Genomic DNA, 19,471 nt, shown 5'->3' with positions numbered 1-19,471 from the left:
TACTTTACTTGTTGTTGTTGTTGTTGTTGTTGCGTAATTAGTCAAATACACTGTAGCAACTGCGGAAATTTTTCTTCTCGGATTATTTCGTTTTAATAATTTTGTTACCTAGTCTTTAATTTAAGTAAATTGTTGTTTTCATTAGCATGAACAATCGAAAAAAACAGTAATAATTACCTTTGAATGTTGCCACAGACCAATTTGTGTATTTTTTTAGTGCGAGCGGAGTGCCTTTCCGTGAGAATTTTCTGCAGCTCGGGCGGGCTCTTTTTCGCGGGCGGGCTCTTTTTCGCTACCTTTGCTCTTCTCGTTGGGTGCTAAAAACTCCATTTCAAGAGAAAAGTCGGGAAGTACTCATTATTTTCTAGTTCCATTTCCGGTGAAACTTTGTAACAGCTTTAAGCGACGGAAACCCTAATTTGTCTGCAAGTTGCACACGTCATCAGATGGACGCACGGCCGTGCGTATGTTGAGAAATATACCATGGTGACGCCAATAGGAATTAGATAGGGAAGCACGCGCGCTATATTATAATTAGCGATTATGATTACAATTAATCTGATTATTGAGATAAAGGGTCATAGTTTATAACTGGTAAATTTGAAAGTTTCAAGTGAGCGGTTTTGTCCAGAGCGAATAGCTGTAATTTTTGCAAAATTCAAGATCTCGTCACTGAGTTTCGAGGACAGTAGAGGGTGCGGAGAGTTTGTAGCAGAAACAATTTATAAAGCAGAATTTCTCCGATCTAATTTCATATTTGTGACTTACTTGCCAATAGAAGTTAACAGAAAAATTATAAGCGAAATCTATTTCAGGAGCGAAAATTAAAGAGAATCTAAAGGAGACTGCGTCTTAATGCTAAATAATTATAATCAACAACTTGTATTGCGTCTTTAACATATAATGACCAAAGGTGCGTTACAGCATGGAAATTAAGCAAATTCGTGGGTGTCCTTCGCGAAATAAAATGTGTGCACGCTGTTTTAAATGCAACAACCATAAACTATATATCAGTACAAAGCTAATGAAATGTACTATCCGGTTAAAACTATTTCGCTTTGATTTTTTTCTAGCCCTAAGGAGAGTGCGTCCCAAAAGCCCAAAACGACTGTTGTCTCTTTGAACAAATTTTTCGGGTATAGAATTCGACCGCAGAATCAAAACTACTGCATCATATCAATCACAAGTCATTAATCTTCAAAACTGTGTGAGGCTTTTTCGATATTCCTGTTGGTTACTTCGCAATTTTACTGTCAATTTTGATAATCAAAAACTCACTGATACGTTTTACGACAAAGGTCATTGCGGGAGATCAATTTTACAAAACGGAAATCCCTCGCATAGTATTTTTGCTCGGTATCTTGGAAATCGTCGGGCCAAATTTCAAGGCAATCCGTCAAGTTCTTGTACCGTATAAATTACTTTAAATAAAGCACACGCGTAAAAACGAAGTAGGTTTTTTTCACTTCTAAAGGTTTACAAACATTTCACGCCCTTGCTGCGCCATATTTCAACACTGCGGATGCCGCCGACGTCGAAAGCCAATAGAATTACAGGAGACCTACTGCTGAGTCCCCTGAGATTACTGGTGTCGCGTCGGAAAATAGTTGAGTGCGTGACTGCAGTTCTATTACCAGTCAGAATTTCTCGGCTTTCCTTGCGAAATGCCGGGCAGAAAAAATTCTTCGAAGAAAAGGAAAATTGCAGTGCCCTCGACGGTGAGCCCCATCGATCCGAAAGAACAGCTGCGGACAGAAATGCGGTCACTGGGGTACGTTGAAGGACTATTTATAGTATACCATTATCCATGCGAATAAATTGCTGTCGCAAGCTTGCAGTTCAATATCCGAGTTTTTCTGCTTTGCAGGTTTGATGGAGATATTTTTACCTGCAACCTGGAGGCCAGCGTTGAGGGCAACATGTTGGGCGAGGGGGGGGGGGGGGGGGGGGTGGGAGAATGGGGGGGTGGGGGGGAGAGCCTTAAAGAATTCGATAAATCGATTATTGTACCTGGATTTATGCGCTACGAACTTATGCGGTTTCGGCAAGCGTTTCTCGCTATCCTTCATCGGAACGTTCTTCCTCTTTTTCTTAGGACCAGTTTTCTTCCTAGTTTTTCAACCACGGACTCTTTTCCTTCATATTTTTCGCCATACACGATACGCAAAAAGAACAGAAGCGAAAACTTAGTGTGAGTAATGCACCTATCAATGTTTTGCCCCAGCATGGGGGGGGGGGGGGGGGCAACCCCACGGGAATTTGACATTTTCAGGCTTTTAAATGTCAATTTCCCCACCCTTGGGTATCCATTAAAAGTCAAATTCCCACCCCTGGGGATCCCAGAACTTGTATAATATCAATAAACTGACTGAGGCAATCACAATACTTTATTAAAGAACTCAACGACTCCAGGGTGCAGTAAGCTCACTCAACACTATACCTGTGAACTGCTTCACATGGTATTTACAGCAATACAAAACATGCAATGCCAGAACATGTCATCATCAAGTGGGTTTAATGCACAAACTTGGTGAAACCAATTATCGCAGGCATCACAGTGTATCCACTGAACAGTTTCAGCTCCATCCTCCTCTTCTGGGTCTTCTTTCTTGCAGTAGCCACAGAGTACCTTAAGCAAGGAAGCACAAAAGGAGGTACCCAGTTACGTAAAATTCATACAAATGAAATCATGAACATTTTAGATTACAATCAAATATTATTGTGAATTAACTGTGTCGCATCTAGTTTTACTTGAAATCAATATATCTGAGTTGCAAACCTTTGCTGAGTCTTTCTTGTTGTATCCTCTCTTTTTCCTTGTCTGAGCTGCCTTTGCTGCCCCTCTCTTTCTGTTGTCCTGAACAGTCTTTAGATGGTTAAACCACATCCCAACCTTGAGGTAATTAAGACAATTACATGTAGTTAGCAGAAGTAAAGGAGGAGAAATCAGGTATCCCATGAGTCTCCGCGAAAAATTATCGACTAGAAGGTGTCAAGTATCGATGCGAAGGCGAGCGCGCAGTCCGAAATCGACTGAATTTCAAGTAGCTATTTTTCCTTATTCAGGATCTGAGAATGTAAGGTAAATCGTTTTGTGTATTGCTTTGGCAATTAAGTTCAAGCTTGCATTACAATTTTGCAGCTTATTTGCCTAAGAATAAAGAAAAACATACAATTGTTTGGAGTGGTATGCATGATCGACTCGCTTTGTTCTTTCGCGGCTCTCAAATGCTTGACCCAAATTTGACCCTAGCGAGTTCAATCCTGGGTACATTAGCGTAAAATCTTGCCTGATGTTGCTCGAATAGTATCTCCTTTGAATTTTATTCAAGGTCCCCTTAAGTCCCCATGTTTTGAAGGAATTTGTGTCCGTTGAAGTTTGCCTAAATTGGCGCCAAACATGTAAACAACTGCATAATGCTTTTATAGTAACTGCCTTTAAACGATCACTCGTTTTCCCGGTCGAAATGAACAGTACTTTAAGCACGATTCTGTTCGGTTCTATTCGTGTAAGGACATCAAGTGGTGACATAAATGCTTCCTTCCTTCCTTCCCAAGGAGTCGAAGACGAGTCGAGTGGCAAGCGGCCGTTCAATGCCTTCTGATCGCACAAACAAGCAAAGCCGCTCTCGTAAGTTTTTTGGAAAACTAACGTGTCCCATGACCGTTAGAAACCGACAACAGGCTAAGTTTGACAAATTGACATAACTCTGACTGTCTAAATCTAAGCAATTCACGTAAAGCAATGGCCACGGAGAGGGCAGATCAGCGCTCACTCCGAGAAGCCCCATCGCAAATGCGAGATCACATATCAACATCGAGTTGATAATATAGTTGGAAGCAAGGTATTGTGGGATAACTGAATTTTCCTCCTTTAGCAGAAGTGTGAATTTCTGGTCACTACAGTTACAATGTGCCTTACCTCATTTGTGGGTAAGAGTACTTGTCTTGCTGGTCCTTCCAGGTCGTTTGGGTCATTATCATACAGAGTTTTCAGTACTTCACTTGGAGGTGATGATGCAACACTGGTCGAGGCGTCAACACAGAACAATTCGTCTGGCATCATGTAGTGCCCTGCACATGTCTTGCCTTTACACATGATTTTTCGATCTCTTTCTCTCTCTGTCAAAACCTCATGGGAGAGCATCTAGGGAACTCAGATTTAATAAGTATGTAAATGAGTTTCTGTGCGACTATTTCGTTCAAAATCCGGCAGAAAAACACTATATGAATATAAAACTTCAAAGACATATATCGGATGGATGTTAAAGACAGCAACTTTTTACTTTAAAAGCATCAAAATACTCCTTACCTTGCGTTCAGCCATTGTTCGCGAAGCGAAGAAGAGCGCGGGGACTCATCAAAATGACTTCTGGGTATTTTCCAAGATGGCGGACCGCTCATATCCCAGGCCCTCTCCACTTCCAAGATGGCGACCGAAGTTGGCGACTGAGTCAAATTTCCCACCCACGGGGCCATTGTGGATGTCAAAATCCCTACCCGAGTGGAGCTTCACCAAGTCAAATGCCCGTGGGTTGCCCGCCCACTCCCCCCCCCCCCCCCCCTTCATCCTGGGGCAAAACATTGGTAGGTGCATCAATCACAAGTTACAAACGCAAACAAAAGGAAAGCGCTGACGCTGACGCTGACACGTTTTAATTGGCTTATAGTACTTTGGCGGGTGATAGAATTTCATTTGAAAATACTTTCTTGTTGATAATTCACGTACGCCTAAAGATTTGTAATATATATTTTTTTGAAAATGAAGTGAGACTAGTAATGTTTAATTTGGCCTCAATTTTTTTGGGCAAAAAAAAAGGTATCCGGTTACCTTAAAAATACAAGTTTACAGTGAGGATTTAAAACAATGAAGTGATCTAGGTTTCTCTATGGCAAGAGGTAAACTATTCGGCAGTGTGGGAGCCGCGGCTACAATAGATCTACCACCAAATTATAATCGCTACATTTTTCCTCGTGGGAATTCTAGTAAAATTACATCATTTGAACGGGAGTGATAGGCAGATTGTTTAATTATTGATATTAGATTACTGATATATTGAGGTGACCGACCAAGCAAAGTCTCATCACAAAGCTCGGAACGTTCTAGAATTACGTAATGTAATTTCCCAAAATAGCTATGAGGAACACTATAAGAACAGAAAACGAAACAGTTTTGTCGTTATATTGTTCGCTGCCTCATTGTCGCCGTTTAAGTATAAGTAAGGGTTAGACAATGAACGCGAGGGGTCTATGAGATATAGTGTCTCGAGCATAGATAGAAAGCTACGAAGGCGTAGCCCGAGTGGCATTTCTATCAAATGCGAGAGCCGTTACATCCCATAGGACACTAGCGTTTATTGTCTAATCGTCTCAGAACTTGGTCACATCCGCGAAGAAACCGTATTTTATGAAGATTCTACTTATTAGTCCAGCTGCTAACGACCAAAATATGGTTCAATTGTTCGTCTCATGATAAAAGCATGAAACTTGGCAGGCTTACTAACCTGTATGAGACAAACATTTCCTGATATGGAGCAATCCCAAATTAACACCTAGAGCCACGTAAGGCGCATGTGAGAAAAATGGCATATAAAGCCTTTTAACATGGAAGCAAGGCTGATGTAAAATACTTAAATCTTGGCGTTTCTTTGGCTTGTCTGTTTAGTTACTTACTTTCTATCATTAGAGCGCATGATATAGTGCCTTTGATAATAAAAAAATCACGTGACTGTTTTGTCTTTAATGAACAGCAGAGCATCAGCAACTGATTATATGGTTAAGATTCCTCATCGGAAAGTACTTGGATGCCAAATGACTTGAAATGATATTTGACCATTCTCTGATGGAAATCTGATTTTAAGTTATTAGAAATATTCACCCAGAAACACATACCCCCCCCCCCCCCCCACATGCACAAAAAGTACCACATTTGAGCTATGCGTGAAATCGAGGCTGAGATACAATATCGAGTAACATACGTTTAATTGATATGATGTGCTTGCCAAAATGTCAAGATCTGGCTTTATATGACTTGTAGTCTTGGGAACTGTTTAAGTTAATTTCCCTTCAAACTGCCAAAGGTACTTCAAGAAAAGGGGCTGGAATTTGTGCCCCTTTGGAAGCTTCAGAGGCTGCAGGAACAGTATTTGCACAGTGTACAGTGTGTAAAGGTACAGTATTTATCCCACCATCAACCCCGGGTTCCTCATTTGTTGGAGCTGCACAAGAGAGAGAGCTGTTGCAAGGAACGAATCGGGTGCACTTGTGGAGCTTAGCTTTTAATCTATAGTTTCCAAGTACAAGGTCCAGCAGTTGTAAACAGACCATCTCACAGTTCTGGAGGACATGCAACATCATTCTTTTCAAACTGTGTACAAACACTGTTTGCGATATCGGAAAAAGCAAGAGGTCTGTCATAAGAAATGCAAAGCCCACGCCAAACATAGCATTGATAAGACGTCGCTTCACTGTTGCTCCATAAATCTTTAAGGCATAGATTAGGCGGAGGAAGGGACATTCCTCTAGTTTCTCTTGCGTGGCGGAAACTACACTGCAAAAGAGGGATTTTGATCGCTTGAGATGCTGTTAAAGATGAAAAGATGAGAGAGGGTCATACCAGCTTAATTTGAGTCACTCTCTACAGGCCGGGCTACGGATGGACTGTGGGGCCTTCTTTAATAATCATGTTTACAAGGGTCTTGAGAGTTGATGGAATAGCATCACTTTGGCGGTTTGTGGGAAATCTTCCATTCAAAGGATTTCTGAAGCTGCAGAATATCTACTCGCAGCTTGCAAGATGGTATGCCTTAGGCATAAAGGATGTCTCTTCGTTGAGAGAGGGGGCGTTTAGATCTGGAAGGGCTGATAATTATCTATCCTTCAAATCTGAAGTGTAGACTTTGTTAGGTTCTACTCCAAGTTCTTCCAATTTGGCTGAGTGGAGTCTTGCAAGGTCAAAACACAGTTAACCCTTGGTAATCTTTGCAATTGTCAATCAGTTCAATAAATGCTTTCTCTTCTATGGATCTGTAGGTGGTATCCTTGGGGAACTTTGACTGCCTCGTCTGATTGTGCAGGGAGACCTGGCGCTTGGTATCATATGTCTCTAATAATTAACTTTGCTAAAAACTTCGTTGAAGAGGATGGCACATTTTCTCACTTTATTGTCTACTCCAAGATTTAAATGGGCACGTAGTCCTGAAGGGGAGTCTGCTTTATCACAGGAAAAAACCCCACACTTTTCCCTTAAGGGCCCAGGCATACAAGATGAGCTTGATCGCCGTGCCTTCACAAGAAATGCCGGCTAACTTTAGCGCCATTCCTATTCATCACTGTGCTGGACTATGTTCTCCTCCTCTCACTACACACTACACCATCAATGAACAGGGCCTACAAATCGATCCTAAACGTAGCCAAAGGCAACCTGCAAAGTATCCAACTGATCTTGATTTTGCAGATGACATTGCAAAACAGTTCATTTCCACTACTACAAAGTGTTACCTGCGCTCACTAGCAGGCGGAATGATCACTCAAGTCGACGACTTCAAATATCTCGGCCCATACATAATCTACTGACAAAAGGATGTAAAGTCCCGTACAGCCTTAGCTTGCGTGTAATAAGCTGAACAAGATATAACATTCCGACCTTGCCAATGAACAGAACATCTATTTGCTTAATATGTTGATTGAGCCAATTCTGCTTTACGGTCCCGAGACGTGGACACTAACTTCGCGTCAACAGCAACGGCTTGATGGGACATATACCAATCTACTCCCACGTGCTCAAAACATTCACTTTTCTGAGCACGCCACACGTTCACAAGAGCATTTACGAGGAAATCTTCTACCACTCTCCCATAAGCTCGCCAAGCGGCAACTTCAATTTGCTGGTCATTGCCAGAGAGCTATGGGTGAGAATAACCAGTCCCTCTTACTATGGAAGCCAAGTGGCCCTATCCACTCCAGAAGATTGACCTTTCCCGACATGATTGCCAGGGACTCAGGGATAGAAAGGTCAGATCTCGGGAACGCTATGGTGGATCGTGAAGTTTGCGTACGTCCCGACCTTGAGAGGCGAACGATGATGATGATGATGATGATGATGGCTCACTGGAGAAGATATCAGCTTTTTTGTAATAAGCTTTGACTTTCAGAAGGGAGTTCATTTTGAAATAGTATTTGGTAACCTCTTACTTAGGGGATAAAAATCATTATTTTTTTTTCAGTCGGAAATCATCGATCGTTGGCCTTATCCAAGCGGATTATCTCAACAAAACCAACGTGAATGTGTCAGTCTCAATTTCATGCAATTCCCGACGCTCCAATTTTGTGCATACATAATTGTGTGCTTCTAGGTGTACATTTTTAATGACTTTATTTCAGAATTCATAGAATGGTTAAAAATTATTTCAAATCACCTGGCATCGCAGAAATTTCTGTTGAGAAAGAGGGATTCTTAAATCTTACAAGTTGCTTAATGCTATGCTGTTAATGGAATGCAAAACAGTCACGTGATCAGTCACATGACTTGCTTTTATATTCAAAAGCAATGTATAATATAACGTGCTCTAATAATAGAAAGCAAAAAACTTAACATAGTTGTCCAAGCAACGCCAGGAAAAAGCATTTTACATCAGCCTCGTTTCCATGTGAAGGCTTTATATGCCATTTTTTGACATGCGCTGTACGCGACTCTGGGTGTTAATTTGGGATGGCTCCATATCAGGAAATATTTCTCTCACAGAGCTTAGTAAGCCTGCCAAGGTTCATGCTTTTATCATAAAACGAACATTTCTGGTCGTTAGCAGCTGGACTATATGATGGTATTTGAATTTTGCCATTCACACTTAGGAATCACGTTGTTATTTTGTTTTGGATGATGTCGCCGAAATGTTTCTTTCTTTGGAGCTTTGTTTATTCTTTGTTGTTTTGATGGCTCATTTGCCCTACCCCAAGAAGATTTCATGTCCCTTTCCTTTTCTTTAGGCAAATGTTGAGAGCATTTTAGTCAGCGTTTCGCTCAGAACAACAAGAAAATCGAACGAAATATTGCATTGTTTGTGGGTTAAACTTTCGATGCTAAGCTCACTGGCAACGGGTAATCCCGAGCGGGCAAGATCGCTCCATCTTGACCGCTCGGGAAGCCAATCGCAGAGCATGATTTGACTCTTTCATTCAACTAGCTTTTTATGCCTCTATTCTTATTTTTTGTAGGTAAATATTTTAGCGCTCTCGCGCAATTTGGCGACTTAAATATTCAAAGACATTCACAATTGTATACATATTTCTTGGACCCAAATGGTGCCAAATAATTTAAAATGGCCAAGTCTGACTAAAAATGGGCTTCATGCCAGCTATCCTGTGATTCACTTAAGATAATTAATCTTTGAAAAAAAGTTAAAATAATCCAAAATTTCTTTCAAATCGAGACAGATATAGTGGCCATGAACCATTAAAGCATGCCCAAAAAATAGCGACCTTTAATTTATCTCCTGGTTGTTCTTGCAAGGCAAAATCATCGAGATCTAGCAATATCTATCGATTGTTTTTTAAGAAAATAATTATTCTACTCGCGCGTTTTGGATATGAAATGATTATATCCTATCACCTTATCTCAAACACGCGCTTATGGAATAATTGTTAAATATATCCAGTTTAGTATAATTACTCAGGTGATTATAGAGATTCTGTTTATCTGATTGGTCGAGGATTACGTCATATCCTTCTATAATCACCTCGCGCGAGATTATTGTAGTGGCAGCACTAATTCTCAAAATGGCCGTTTAGCGAATTTGTTGACGTTTCTGAGGAAGAAGTAAAAAGAACGATAGAAAATGTAATTCCGAAAGGCATTAAAGATGCAATTAAGTCAAGGGTGACACTTTTCTAAAACGGTATTCTTTTATCTTTGCCTCATACTATTTCAGATAAACCGAAAATAACGATTCCAGCGGTGCAAACAGTTCCAGGTTACGTGGTAAAGTGTTCGGCTGAAGGAACTCATCCCATGAATACGTCGCTAATTCAGAATTCCACCATTTTGGGTCAGGGAACAGATACTGTAGTTGTAAAAGTTACAAAGGAGGGAAACGTCACTTGTATGGCTATCAACCAGGCAGGGACAGATTCAAAAACGTTTTCTGTTACAGGTTTGCCCTTTCTTTTGCTTTCTTTTGTGTTTGTTTTTTCCTTTGGTAACTAACTTTTAGATTTTTTAATACATATGACTAATACTTATGTAATTCACATTATATTTTAACCTTCATTCTTTAAACAATAATATCCATATGAATATTCTTGACACATCTGTCGCATACTAATTGTGCGACGATAAGGAATTGAAAATTAGGGAGCTTACCATTACTGTTCAGTTTAAAAATGCACCAATTCAGTTAAAAACAGGTTTACCGAGATCTTCTTTGATGAAGTTTATGACACACTCCTTAACAGAACACACTACAACTCCTCCTTTGACAAAGCCATCAATAACACATAGACCACCATTCACTATGTTCTTACTTCTGCATTGACTATTAGATGACCGCATTTCTCTTTCTTCGTACATTGTTAAAATTTGTGAAAATTCCATCTTCCAACGTCTTCATGTTAGCAGAGCAAAGCGTTTTGATCGGCGCAATGTATTGAGTGGATTTTTTCTGTAAACTTGGTGAAGAAGTAAGTTTACCAAAGCTGGTTTGTTATTGTATTTGTTCACGGTAATCAGCATTCGATTGTCACTTTCTAAAAATTGATTCTGCTAGCCAAGTACATGCATTTTGTGTAAAATTTTGATAACGTCTTATGTAAATAGAGGATATTAATTTGAGTAGTGTTGCTTAAAATACTTTCAAGCCAGATTCTCTTGGTAATATTTAACATTAAACGAGGCTTCCGGATGACTTGCTAGAATAAAACGCATGGAAGTAATGTGTAATTTTTCTTTACTTGCAAGTTTCCACTAACAAGTCTACTTCAGGCAGCCTTCATTGATACTAACAATATGCTGAGCTCACTCAATTAATTAAAGTGCACCTAAACCCCTCCATCACCATTCCCCCCCCATATTTCGGTAGGCATCTCTGCAGAAGTATTTTTTTATTTGGTATAATCTGCAGTATTTTGTACCTTCTGGAAAAACGGAAAATAGCCTAAAATCACCACCAGTTTGGTTCACGACCGAGTTTTAAGGAGCATGGAACTAGTGGTTGCTGACGTCACTTTGAGAACACAAGAACACCACACATACTTCACTTGTTTCTTTTATATAGTTAGATTAACCGTATGTAGATTGGTAGGAGGGATTTTGTCCACCGCGATGTTGAACCTGCATAACTTTTTTAATATTTGCGCAAACTCCATGAAACTTAAGGTCGTTTTAAGAAATTTAACTAAAAGAAGTTTTATGCGGTCAGTTGTATTCATTGACTTTGATGTTGTCATGGCAACCAAATTTTGACAGGCAGTTTTCTTCACAAAATGAAAAATCCCTTTTATAAACTAAAGAAAAAAACTTTTCTTAATATAACTGTTATTTTAAGGTAAATTAGTGTTTCTTTAATTAATGGTTCTGATTGGTTTTTGCTCAATTTCGGTGCTTTTCTGAAGCTATGAAAGGAAACGTGATGTAATATTTTTAAAGCCTGGTTAACAAATGAGAATGGTTTATTGTTCAGTAATAACAAAGGCAATTTCGGAAAAAAGATATTCCGAGTGCTTCTATCAGGAGTCGAACCTAAGACCTAATGTTTACAACTTCGAATGCCCTACCACTGCCTGGTGAACAAATGAGTATGATGTATTATTCGGTTATAACACAGGCAAACTCGGAAAAAAAAATTCCGAGTGTTCCTATCAGGAGTAAGACCTAAGACCTTCCGACTACTAGTTCAGATGCTCTCAGGCTTAAAAAAATTATCACATCACATTTCCTTTCATTGCGCACATGCCACTCATCGACATTCCATTCGAAGCAGTATGCGGGATGTTTGTCTCATAAACCTAGTTTAATGGCCTTAGCTTCCACGAGTCTCTTGTAGCTCAGTGGTATAGCATCCGAACTAGTAGTAGTGGATTGCAGTTAGTTGCAGAGGTTGCAGTCAGATTAGGAATTTGCAGGAAGGAAAAGCGAGCCGTACGATACCTTCTTAAGGCGATGAGCGTCCAGAGGCGAAGAAACGAAGAAAAAGATGGGTCGACTTTGTTAGAAAGAAGGGTACTCGATGGGAGTCATCGAAGACTTCAGTAATATGCTCGAAGTATTTTGTAACCGACGATTTTGTATGTAATTACACATGCACAAAGGATTAAGGATCAAAGGATGAAGATTCGGAACAAAAAAACAATAGAGAGACACATTTCGAGAAGTATATAACTCAGTGAGGCGGCTCGCCAGTCGCGTGTAAAGAACGAGTAGGGTTAACAATTTAGTGGCTCGAAGTTTCGGTGGCTCCGGCCATTGGCGGTCAGGGTGTAAAGAGCGAATAAGGTTTATAATTTAGTGGCGCGACGGCTCAGCGGCCTGTCAATCCCCGTCCAGAGTGTAAAGAACGGGTTAGAGCGAGACAGCTTCGGAATTACTGCTTTCCCAGCAATTTATACTTTTGTGATAGCAGAACGACCCTTACAGTCCACAACAGCGCTAGCGACGACGTTCGCACATTTTTGTAACCAAACGACTCCACAATTTCTACACTTGTATCTAAAGTACAGTAACGTTATGTTAGCGGATAAATGATTTAAGAAATACAAACGCTTTAGCCTGTAAAGAAGGCGTGCCAGCACATGGAAAATATCAATAAGCACGACAAAACCACGCGCGAAATTAATGGAAACAATCGCGAATCTTGACATTCCTTGATTTCTACATCGTCTTTTAATCGGTCCTTTAGAATAGGGCCTTCACTTCTCCTTGGTATCTCGCTGTCCTTTTTGCGTCCGCCAGTGAGTTGTCAGCATAAGCAACAACTTCGTCATCCCTAGACTCACTCGAGGTTTAGGTTATCTCTATGGTGATAAACGGGATAAATCCTGATCGGGCTCCATTTCGTATCCAGAAATAAAACTGATTTCGGAGTCGCCTGAGTCAAAGTTCGTCTCCAAATGCGATGACGTAAATGACGTTTTGAGAGTTCAAAAATAACGATAACTGACTGAAAATCGCTTGAGCGTCGTCCTCGATTTTACGTCACAACTTGACTTTACCCAGATCCCCTTTGCGCTGTCGTGAACAATTAGGAACTCGACTTTAAGGGGGATACAAAGGCGAAGATTTAACCAAAACAACAAAAACACCTATCACCAAAGGAAGAAAATTTATTTTATTATTTACTAACGTTTGACTCGTAGTCCATAGGCAAAAAATTAATGAGCTGTACCAAAACCAGCATTTCCCTGTAAAACGCTCTATTCTTTATTTTTAATTATAGTAAAGAACAAAAAACGTATCACAAAGCTTAGCTTTTAATTAAGTAGTGACACCGTACAAAGCTATACACTAATTAATTTATACCGTTATTTTGTGCTGATTTTTTTCAGTTTAATATCTAATAAATTGAACTTGTAGTGAATGTTTTTTGGAATGTACTGTAAAAGGAGAGTAATCATGTTTAATTAAAACGTCCTTTTTATGTTCTCTTACTCAGTTTTTCTTCCCCTAAAACTTTCTATAATGGTTATTTAATTTTTTTGTAAAAAAGTAAACGCTAAAAAATCATGACGTTTCCACCTCTCCGAGGTCATTTTCAAGTGCGAGTAAAATACAAAACCTAGCATAAATATATTACAAACAGCTTAAAATCGGTAAGAAAGTCATGCACGCTAAAATGTGATAAAATGTGTTAATGTTAAGTATTCATAAAGTAAAAAAAGGACATAAAACAGTTAAATAATAAAACAGTAATAAGCCTTGTTAAGAACTGATCTAAACAAATAATTTCGCGCGGATGGAATCACACTGTTTGTTCGGCGTTGGTTTTAGTTCTTTGGTAAAAACCATTCCCAAAATGAGGCAGTAAAGTTTGTTCTGACACTTTCTTAAAATTTTGAAACATCCTCAACCTTGCATTTAAGCTCTCATCTACGTGGAAGCTCATTAATCAGGAATGAGAGACTCTTTCCCGACTGCGCTACCCAGACAAACTTGTGCAGTCTACCATCCGCCAATTCATTGACTGAAAAGTGTCTGAGGATTCACATACCCAACAGCAAGTACCTGAGAAGCAGAAAGCCCCAGTAAAAATCGTACTGCCTTTCAAAGATCAGAAATCTGCAAACGCACTGCGCATACAACTTGGAGACCTCGGTCGGAAGATCAATGAGGATACCAACCCGGTGTACACAAGTCGAAAGATCACGAACGAAAATAATCAAAGTGAGGAAAGACAAGCCACTCCTTGTGAATCAACAGTGCGTTGTCTATTATTTTCAGTGTAGCCTGTGCGATGCAGGCTATGTCGGTAACACGTGCCGACACCTTCACCAGCGAATTGAAGAACTCAAGGGATTGGCAAACGGAAACCACCTGGAAAGGAGCAGCACAATATAGCCCCAAATGGCATTGCGCGAAGTTTTAAAATGTTAAGAAAATGTCAGAACAACTTGGCTGCCTCATTTTCAAAATGCTTTTTTTTTTTTAACAAAGAACTTAAACCAACAGGAAATAAACAGTGTGATTCCATTCGCGCAAAATTGTTTGTTTAGATCAGCTCTTACCAAGCCTCGTTATTGTTTTATTGTTTCATTGTTTTATGTCCTTTTTTAACTTTATAAATACTTATAATTGACACGTTTCATCACATTTTAACGTTCATGACATTCTTACCGATTTTAACTGCTTGTAATATATTTATGCTATTAACTTTGTTTTTTTTACCCGCGCTTGAAATTGACCTCGGAGAGGTCGAAACGTCGTGATTTTTTAGCATTAACTTTTATCACAAACTGATCTTTCACTAAGAAATTATTCATTTATACTAAATGTCTATTTAATCCAACAGGATGTGGTGCCGTTGTCAACAACGTACTGAAAAGTCCCGGATATCCAAACAACTATCCAAACAACATGGACTGTGTTTATCGGGTACAAGTTCCACACGACATGGCCATAAGGATTTACTTTTCTAATTTTACCCTGGAGGGTTATTGCGGGTACAAAACTATCGAATCAGTGTTTAGAGTATACATTACATAACCTCCATTGCATGATGACGGTGGTTGTGATTGTTTCTTTGTTTTGTCTATATTTGCTTGAACCTTGTTTTTTTTTTTTTTTCATCATTAAGGCTAAGTATTAGTCTCTCTATTTTTGGCCCTTTCTCCGTTATTTTAATACCTTTATTCTCTTAATGTATATTGTCGAGATGACTGGAGAAGAATAAAAGAACAAAAAAAAAACATAAAAGAGAAAAAAAAAAGGTGTATACACTACTCGAAAGAAAGCTATTGAGACATCGCAAAGAACAAAGTTACTTGTTAGTATCATTACTCTAAGAGTAGCTATTTTTATCTTGAGACTCATTTGCCTGTTTCTTTGCTTATTTGTATTTTTTTTTTTTTTTTGCTCTTTGTTGTTATTTTTGTCGTTTGGATCTGCGGCTAAGAATCAAATCAATAACTAGACTGCCTTGTCATTTATTGTCATGACACGCATGTGATAAACTAGTTTTGCATGTATGTAATCTCATTTTCTACTCTTTGCGCCTGTCTGTACTTTATACTCAGGGCCTGATTATGGATTGTTTTGGAACCTTTGCTTTTATTTCTAGACAATTTGATAGGTGAGATGTGTGTAAGGTTTCTTTGTCCGTGTCGTTGTATTTGCATCATCTATTATTGGGCCATGGATTACTTTAGCATTTTTTATCGGTTACCTTGTCGATTAGTCTATATATAGTTTAAATGTAAGTTATTGTAATGTTTGTCCTACTTTCATGTATATATCTGCACTTATTTGTTAGTAATTGGCCGTACTCCTTTAATTCAGTAAACATATAATAATGCGTGTAATTTTGCCACATATTATATTATCAAGTTGTGTAAGCTAATGTCAAGTTCATGTTATCTCATCAACAAAACAACAACGTTTTTCTTGTTTGCAGGTATGACTACTTGAAGATTTTCAATGATAAAAACTATACCGTAGGTAAATACTGTGGGGTGCAGTCTGGATTGAATATTACTTTCACTGGACGCTATGCTGTGCTAACCTTTCACTCAAACGACCGTGTCACGCGCAGAGGATACAAGTTAGACTTCTCCTTTTTTTCTCCCGGTAAGTACAAAGAGTCGGACGAAATTTTATCGAAATACTCTCCAAAGTAAAATTCAATTTATTCAAGCATTGTTTGTCATGATAAATTATAATTCACCGATTATAATCTACGCGCTACTATTGAAAAAGAAAAAAAAAATAGTCAAGCGGTATTAAATTAAGCGCGGTTATTTAGCAAATACACCCCTCAGGCGGCTACCGTATCAGAAACCCTAAAAACGTTAACTATATATTACTGTAAAGCTAATAAGCTGCAAAATCTGAAAATTGTAGACATTCAAAGCACTGATACCCAGAACTGTCATTGTGTGGTTTGACTGCATTAATTACCAGCTACTTGACTACCTTGCCGGAGCAAATGTCTAGTGGTTGTGAAGGCGTTATCACCGAAAATGAATGCTTGTTGGCTCTGGACGAGTTTAAAAATGGCAAACCTCCCGGCTCGGGCGGTTTCACAGTTGAATTTCATAATTTTTTTTGGAATGATCTTAGTAAAAACCCGATTCTCAGTCCTTCTTGAAGAAATTCATCAGGCTTGTAGAAGATAAACCGTCGATTTGAATGTTCTTACATCATAGCCAGTCTTATATTAACGTCTTATTAATGCTGACAGTTTCGATGACTGTCAGCCATCTTTATCAAAACTTGAAAAACATGAAAAGTGTCAGAAGCCTTAAATAGGCTTCTGAAGGTTTTAATTATTGCGATAAATGCGCAAACTCACTCTGAAGACATGCCCTCCCCCTCCCCCCCCCCCCCCCCCTGGTTTGGGGATGGAGATCACTTGTGTCTATATGGGAGAAAGCTGATAGGCTACCTCGTCCCTGTTCATAGTAGGAGTGTTCGGTGTAATACATATTCTTTCCTTAATCCATCGCTTAAACTTGTCGCTTTCCTGCTCAACTATTTCACTTGCTTGGACACATGTGATTTCCATCCCCAAACCAGGGGGAAGGGGGGAGGGGGGGAGGGGGCGTCTACAGAGTGACTGCGCATTTTTCGCAATAATTAATACCTTCAGAAGCCTATTTAAGGTTTCTGACACTTTTCATGTTTTTCAAGTTTTGATAAAGATGGCTGACAGTCATCGAAATTGAGATTCAAGGTTCATTTATTTCACACTATTTACACAACATTAACATAGAAAGTTAAATATTACAACAGCATTAATAAGACGTTAATATAAGACTGGCTATGATATAAGTACATTTAAATCGACTGATTCTCAGTCTTAACTATGCTTTTGAGAAAGGTGAACTTTCAATTTGTCAGAAAAGAGGAATAAGTTCTCTCCTTCCAAAAAAGAACAAACCTACAAACAATTTAAACAATCTACGTCCAATCTCATTGTTAAACACTGATTACAAAATTGCTGCTAAAGTCTTGGCCAAAAGACTCGAGAAGCTACTTTCTTTCATTATCTCACCCAAATCAAACTGGATACATTTAAGGGAGATTAATAGGCGAAAATATCAGGTTAATTAGCGATCTGATTGACTATACCAAGGGAAAAAATATTCCAGGCGTCGCCATTTTTTCTTGATTTTCGTAAAGCGTTTGACTCCGTCGAATGGGACTACATTGCCAAAGTGCTTGATATGTTCAAGTTTAAGGGTGTTTTCAAACGCTGGGAAAGGGTTCTTTACACTGATATATCCAGCTGCGTTATAAACAATGGTTTCGCGTCACCTTTCTTTAAGCTCAAACGTGGCGTAAGACAAGGCTGTTCACTGTCTGGGTTGCTCTTTGTCTTAGCTATAGAACTGCTTACACTCGCAATAATGAATGACCCGCTGATACAGGGTATTTCTGTTGATAAACAAAAATTAAAATTATCGCAGTATGCTGACGATACGACGGTTTTAGTTAGAAACACCTCCTCTGTTGAAGCGCTGCTCCGCCTTCTGGATAAGTTTTAAAACTATTCCGGTCTAATAATCAATGCACATAAATCGGAGCATTATGGTTAGGCTCGTGGAAAGATCGCCGCCGGACAAACCTTTCGGCTTCAAGTGGCCCAAAGATGATGTCTATGCCCTGGGAATTTATTTTTCAAACGTTGCTGATCTTGTATATAAGCTTAATTTTTACGTAAAACTGGAGAACCTAGAAAAAGTCCTCAACAGCAGGAAAAGTAGAGTGTTTATACCATGTGGAAAAATTAACATTATCAAAACTCTTGGCTTATCAAAGCTTATTTTCAGCGCTTCAGTTCTTCCCATTCCTGAAAATTTTGCCCATGAAGTAAACAAATTAACATTTAAGTTCCTGTGGGACGCTAAACCTGCGAAAATTAAGAAATCACTATTATTGGACCTAAAAAGAAAGGTGGACTAAAAATGATAGTTTTCGAACACGTGAACAAAGCTTTAAGAGCGCCTGTCCGTAAAAATCAAACATATCGCGGCAAGGGTGGAAAATTCGATTTCTTTCATATTTTAATGTCAGATAGGCTAGGATATAACTAAAATCACTGTATAGTTTTTTCGGTGAAATATCCTTTTATTTCAAAGAAAAATGCAAATAACGAAAATCCGTTAAAATCGTCATTTCAGGCGCTAAATCATTACACGGGTTTGAGAGCCTCGCGTGCGAGAACAAATCATTTTACCGCTTTTAAAACACTAAAATCTTTTTTTTACAATCTTTAAATATCTTTTGGAATGATTTTGGGAAATATTGCGTCGTTCTGTGTATGCGAAATAATTTAATTTCGAAGGCATACAATTCACTGCAGTAAAAGTACTTCGTGAATAAAATTAATTTTCACCATGTGCAAAACCTTCAAATCGATTAAGCTTCTGGTGGTTGAATGTTAGAAGGATGGTCTATACATTCCTGTAAAACTTTCTTTGGGCAAATGATGAAGAGCGACGTGAGAGCTTTTCAAAGTCCGTACAAAATGCAAATATTTGACCCCCCGTGGTAAACTTTGAAGTCGCGGGTCAGACATAATTTTTAGTCCGTGTTCATGTCTTGACCCATATTAGGTTAAAATAAGCACATAGAAAAACATTTCGAGATGTTCTAACCTTATAATATGCTTGAAGACAGGTCCAGATGCCATTTTAGCACGATTCTTTGGTCGTTCGTCGCATAAGTTTGAGTCGGCTGTTTGTATTAAACGTCCGATGTACACCACGCAAACTGGTCGAATACAAATCTTTGATCAACTTTCGGCGCATTTCATCAAGACTGCATCTT

General features: G+C 39.0%; 2 protein-coding genes across 2 annotated transcripts in view; one reads left to right on the top strand and one right to left on the bottom strand.

Moving 5' to 3' along the window:
- The window catches only part of LOC146475637 (uncharacterized), a 105,483-nt gene that overhangs the window by 66,385 nt on the left and 19,627 nt on the right, over positions 1-19,471 (top strand). Inside the window, exons 8-9 of the mRNA XM_085115992.1 lie at positions 14,994-15,144; positions 16,095-16,267. Of these exons, the coding sequence (XP_084972118.1) occupies positions 14,994-15,144; positions 16,095-16,267 (324 nt within the window). The remainder of the gene's footprint in view (positions 1-14,993; positions 15,145-16,094; positions 16,268-19,471) is intronic.
- Positions 2,354-4,099, bottom strand: LOC146475638 (uncharacterized). The gene is made up of 3 exons (XM_085116056.1): positions 3,923-4,099; positions 2,780-2,893; positions 2,354-2,647 (listed from the first exon to the last, which is right to left on the bottom strand). The coding sequence occupies exons 1-3, from the start codon at positions 4,097-4,099 to the stop codon at positions 2,453-2,455; spliced, it is 486 nt and encodes a 161-aa protein (XP_084972182.1). The 3' UTR covers positions 2,354-2,452.

The sequence above is a fragment of the Pavona decussata genome, unplaced genomic scaffold (genome assembly GCF_977016875.1).
Source record: "Pavona decussata unplaced genomic scaffold, jaPavDecu1.1 SCAFFOLD_84, whole genome shotgun sequence".
NCBI classification, from domain to species: domain Eukaryota; kingdom Metazoa; phylum Cnidaria; class Anthozoa; order Scleractinia; family Agariciidae; genus Pavona; species Pavona decussata.
The sequence above is the reverse complement of the archived record's forward strand: the minus strand, read 5'-3'. Positions and strand labels throughout refer to the sequence as shown.

Bases quoted from the DNA above. Each gene is read 5' to 3' on its own strand.
- LOC146475638 (XM_085116056.1), bottom strand. From the start codon at position 4,099: ATGTGTAAAGGCAAGACATGTGCAGGGCACTACATGATGCCAGACGAA. The intron at 2,894-3,922 runs GTAAGGCACATT...AATTACCTCAAG, and splicing joins TACTCTTACCCACAAATGAG to GTTGGGATGTGGTTTAACCA. The intron at 2,648-2,779 runs GTTTGCAACTCA...GGTACCTCCTTT, and splicing joins ACAAGAAAGACTCAGCAAAG to TGTGCTTCCTTGCTTAAGGT.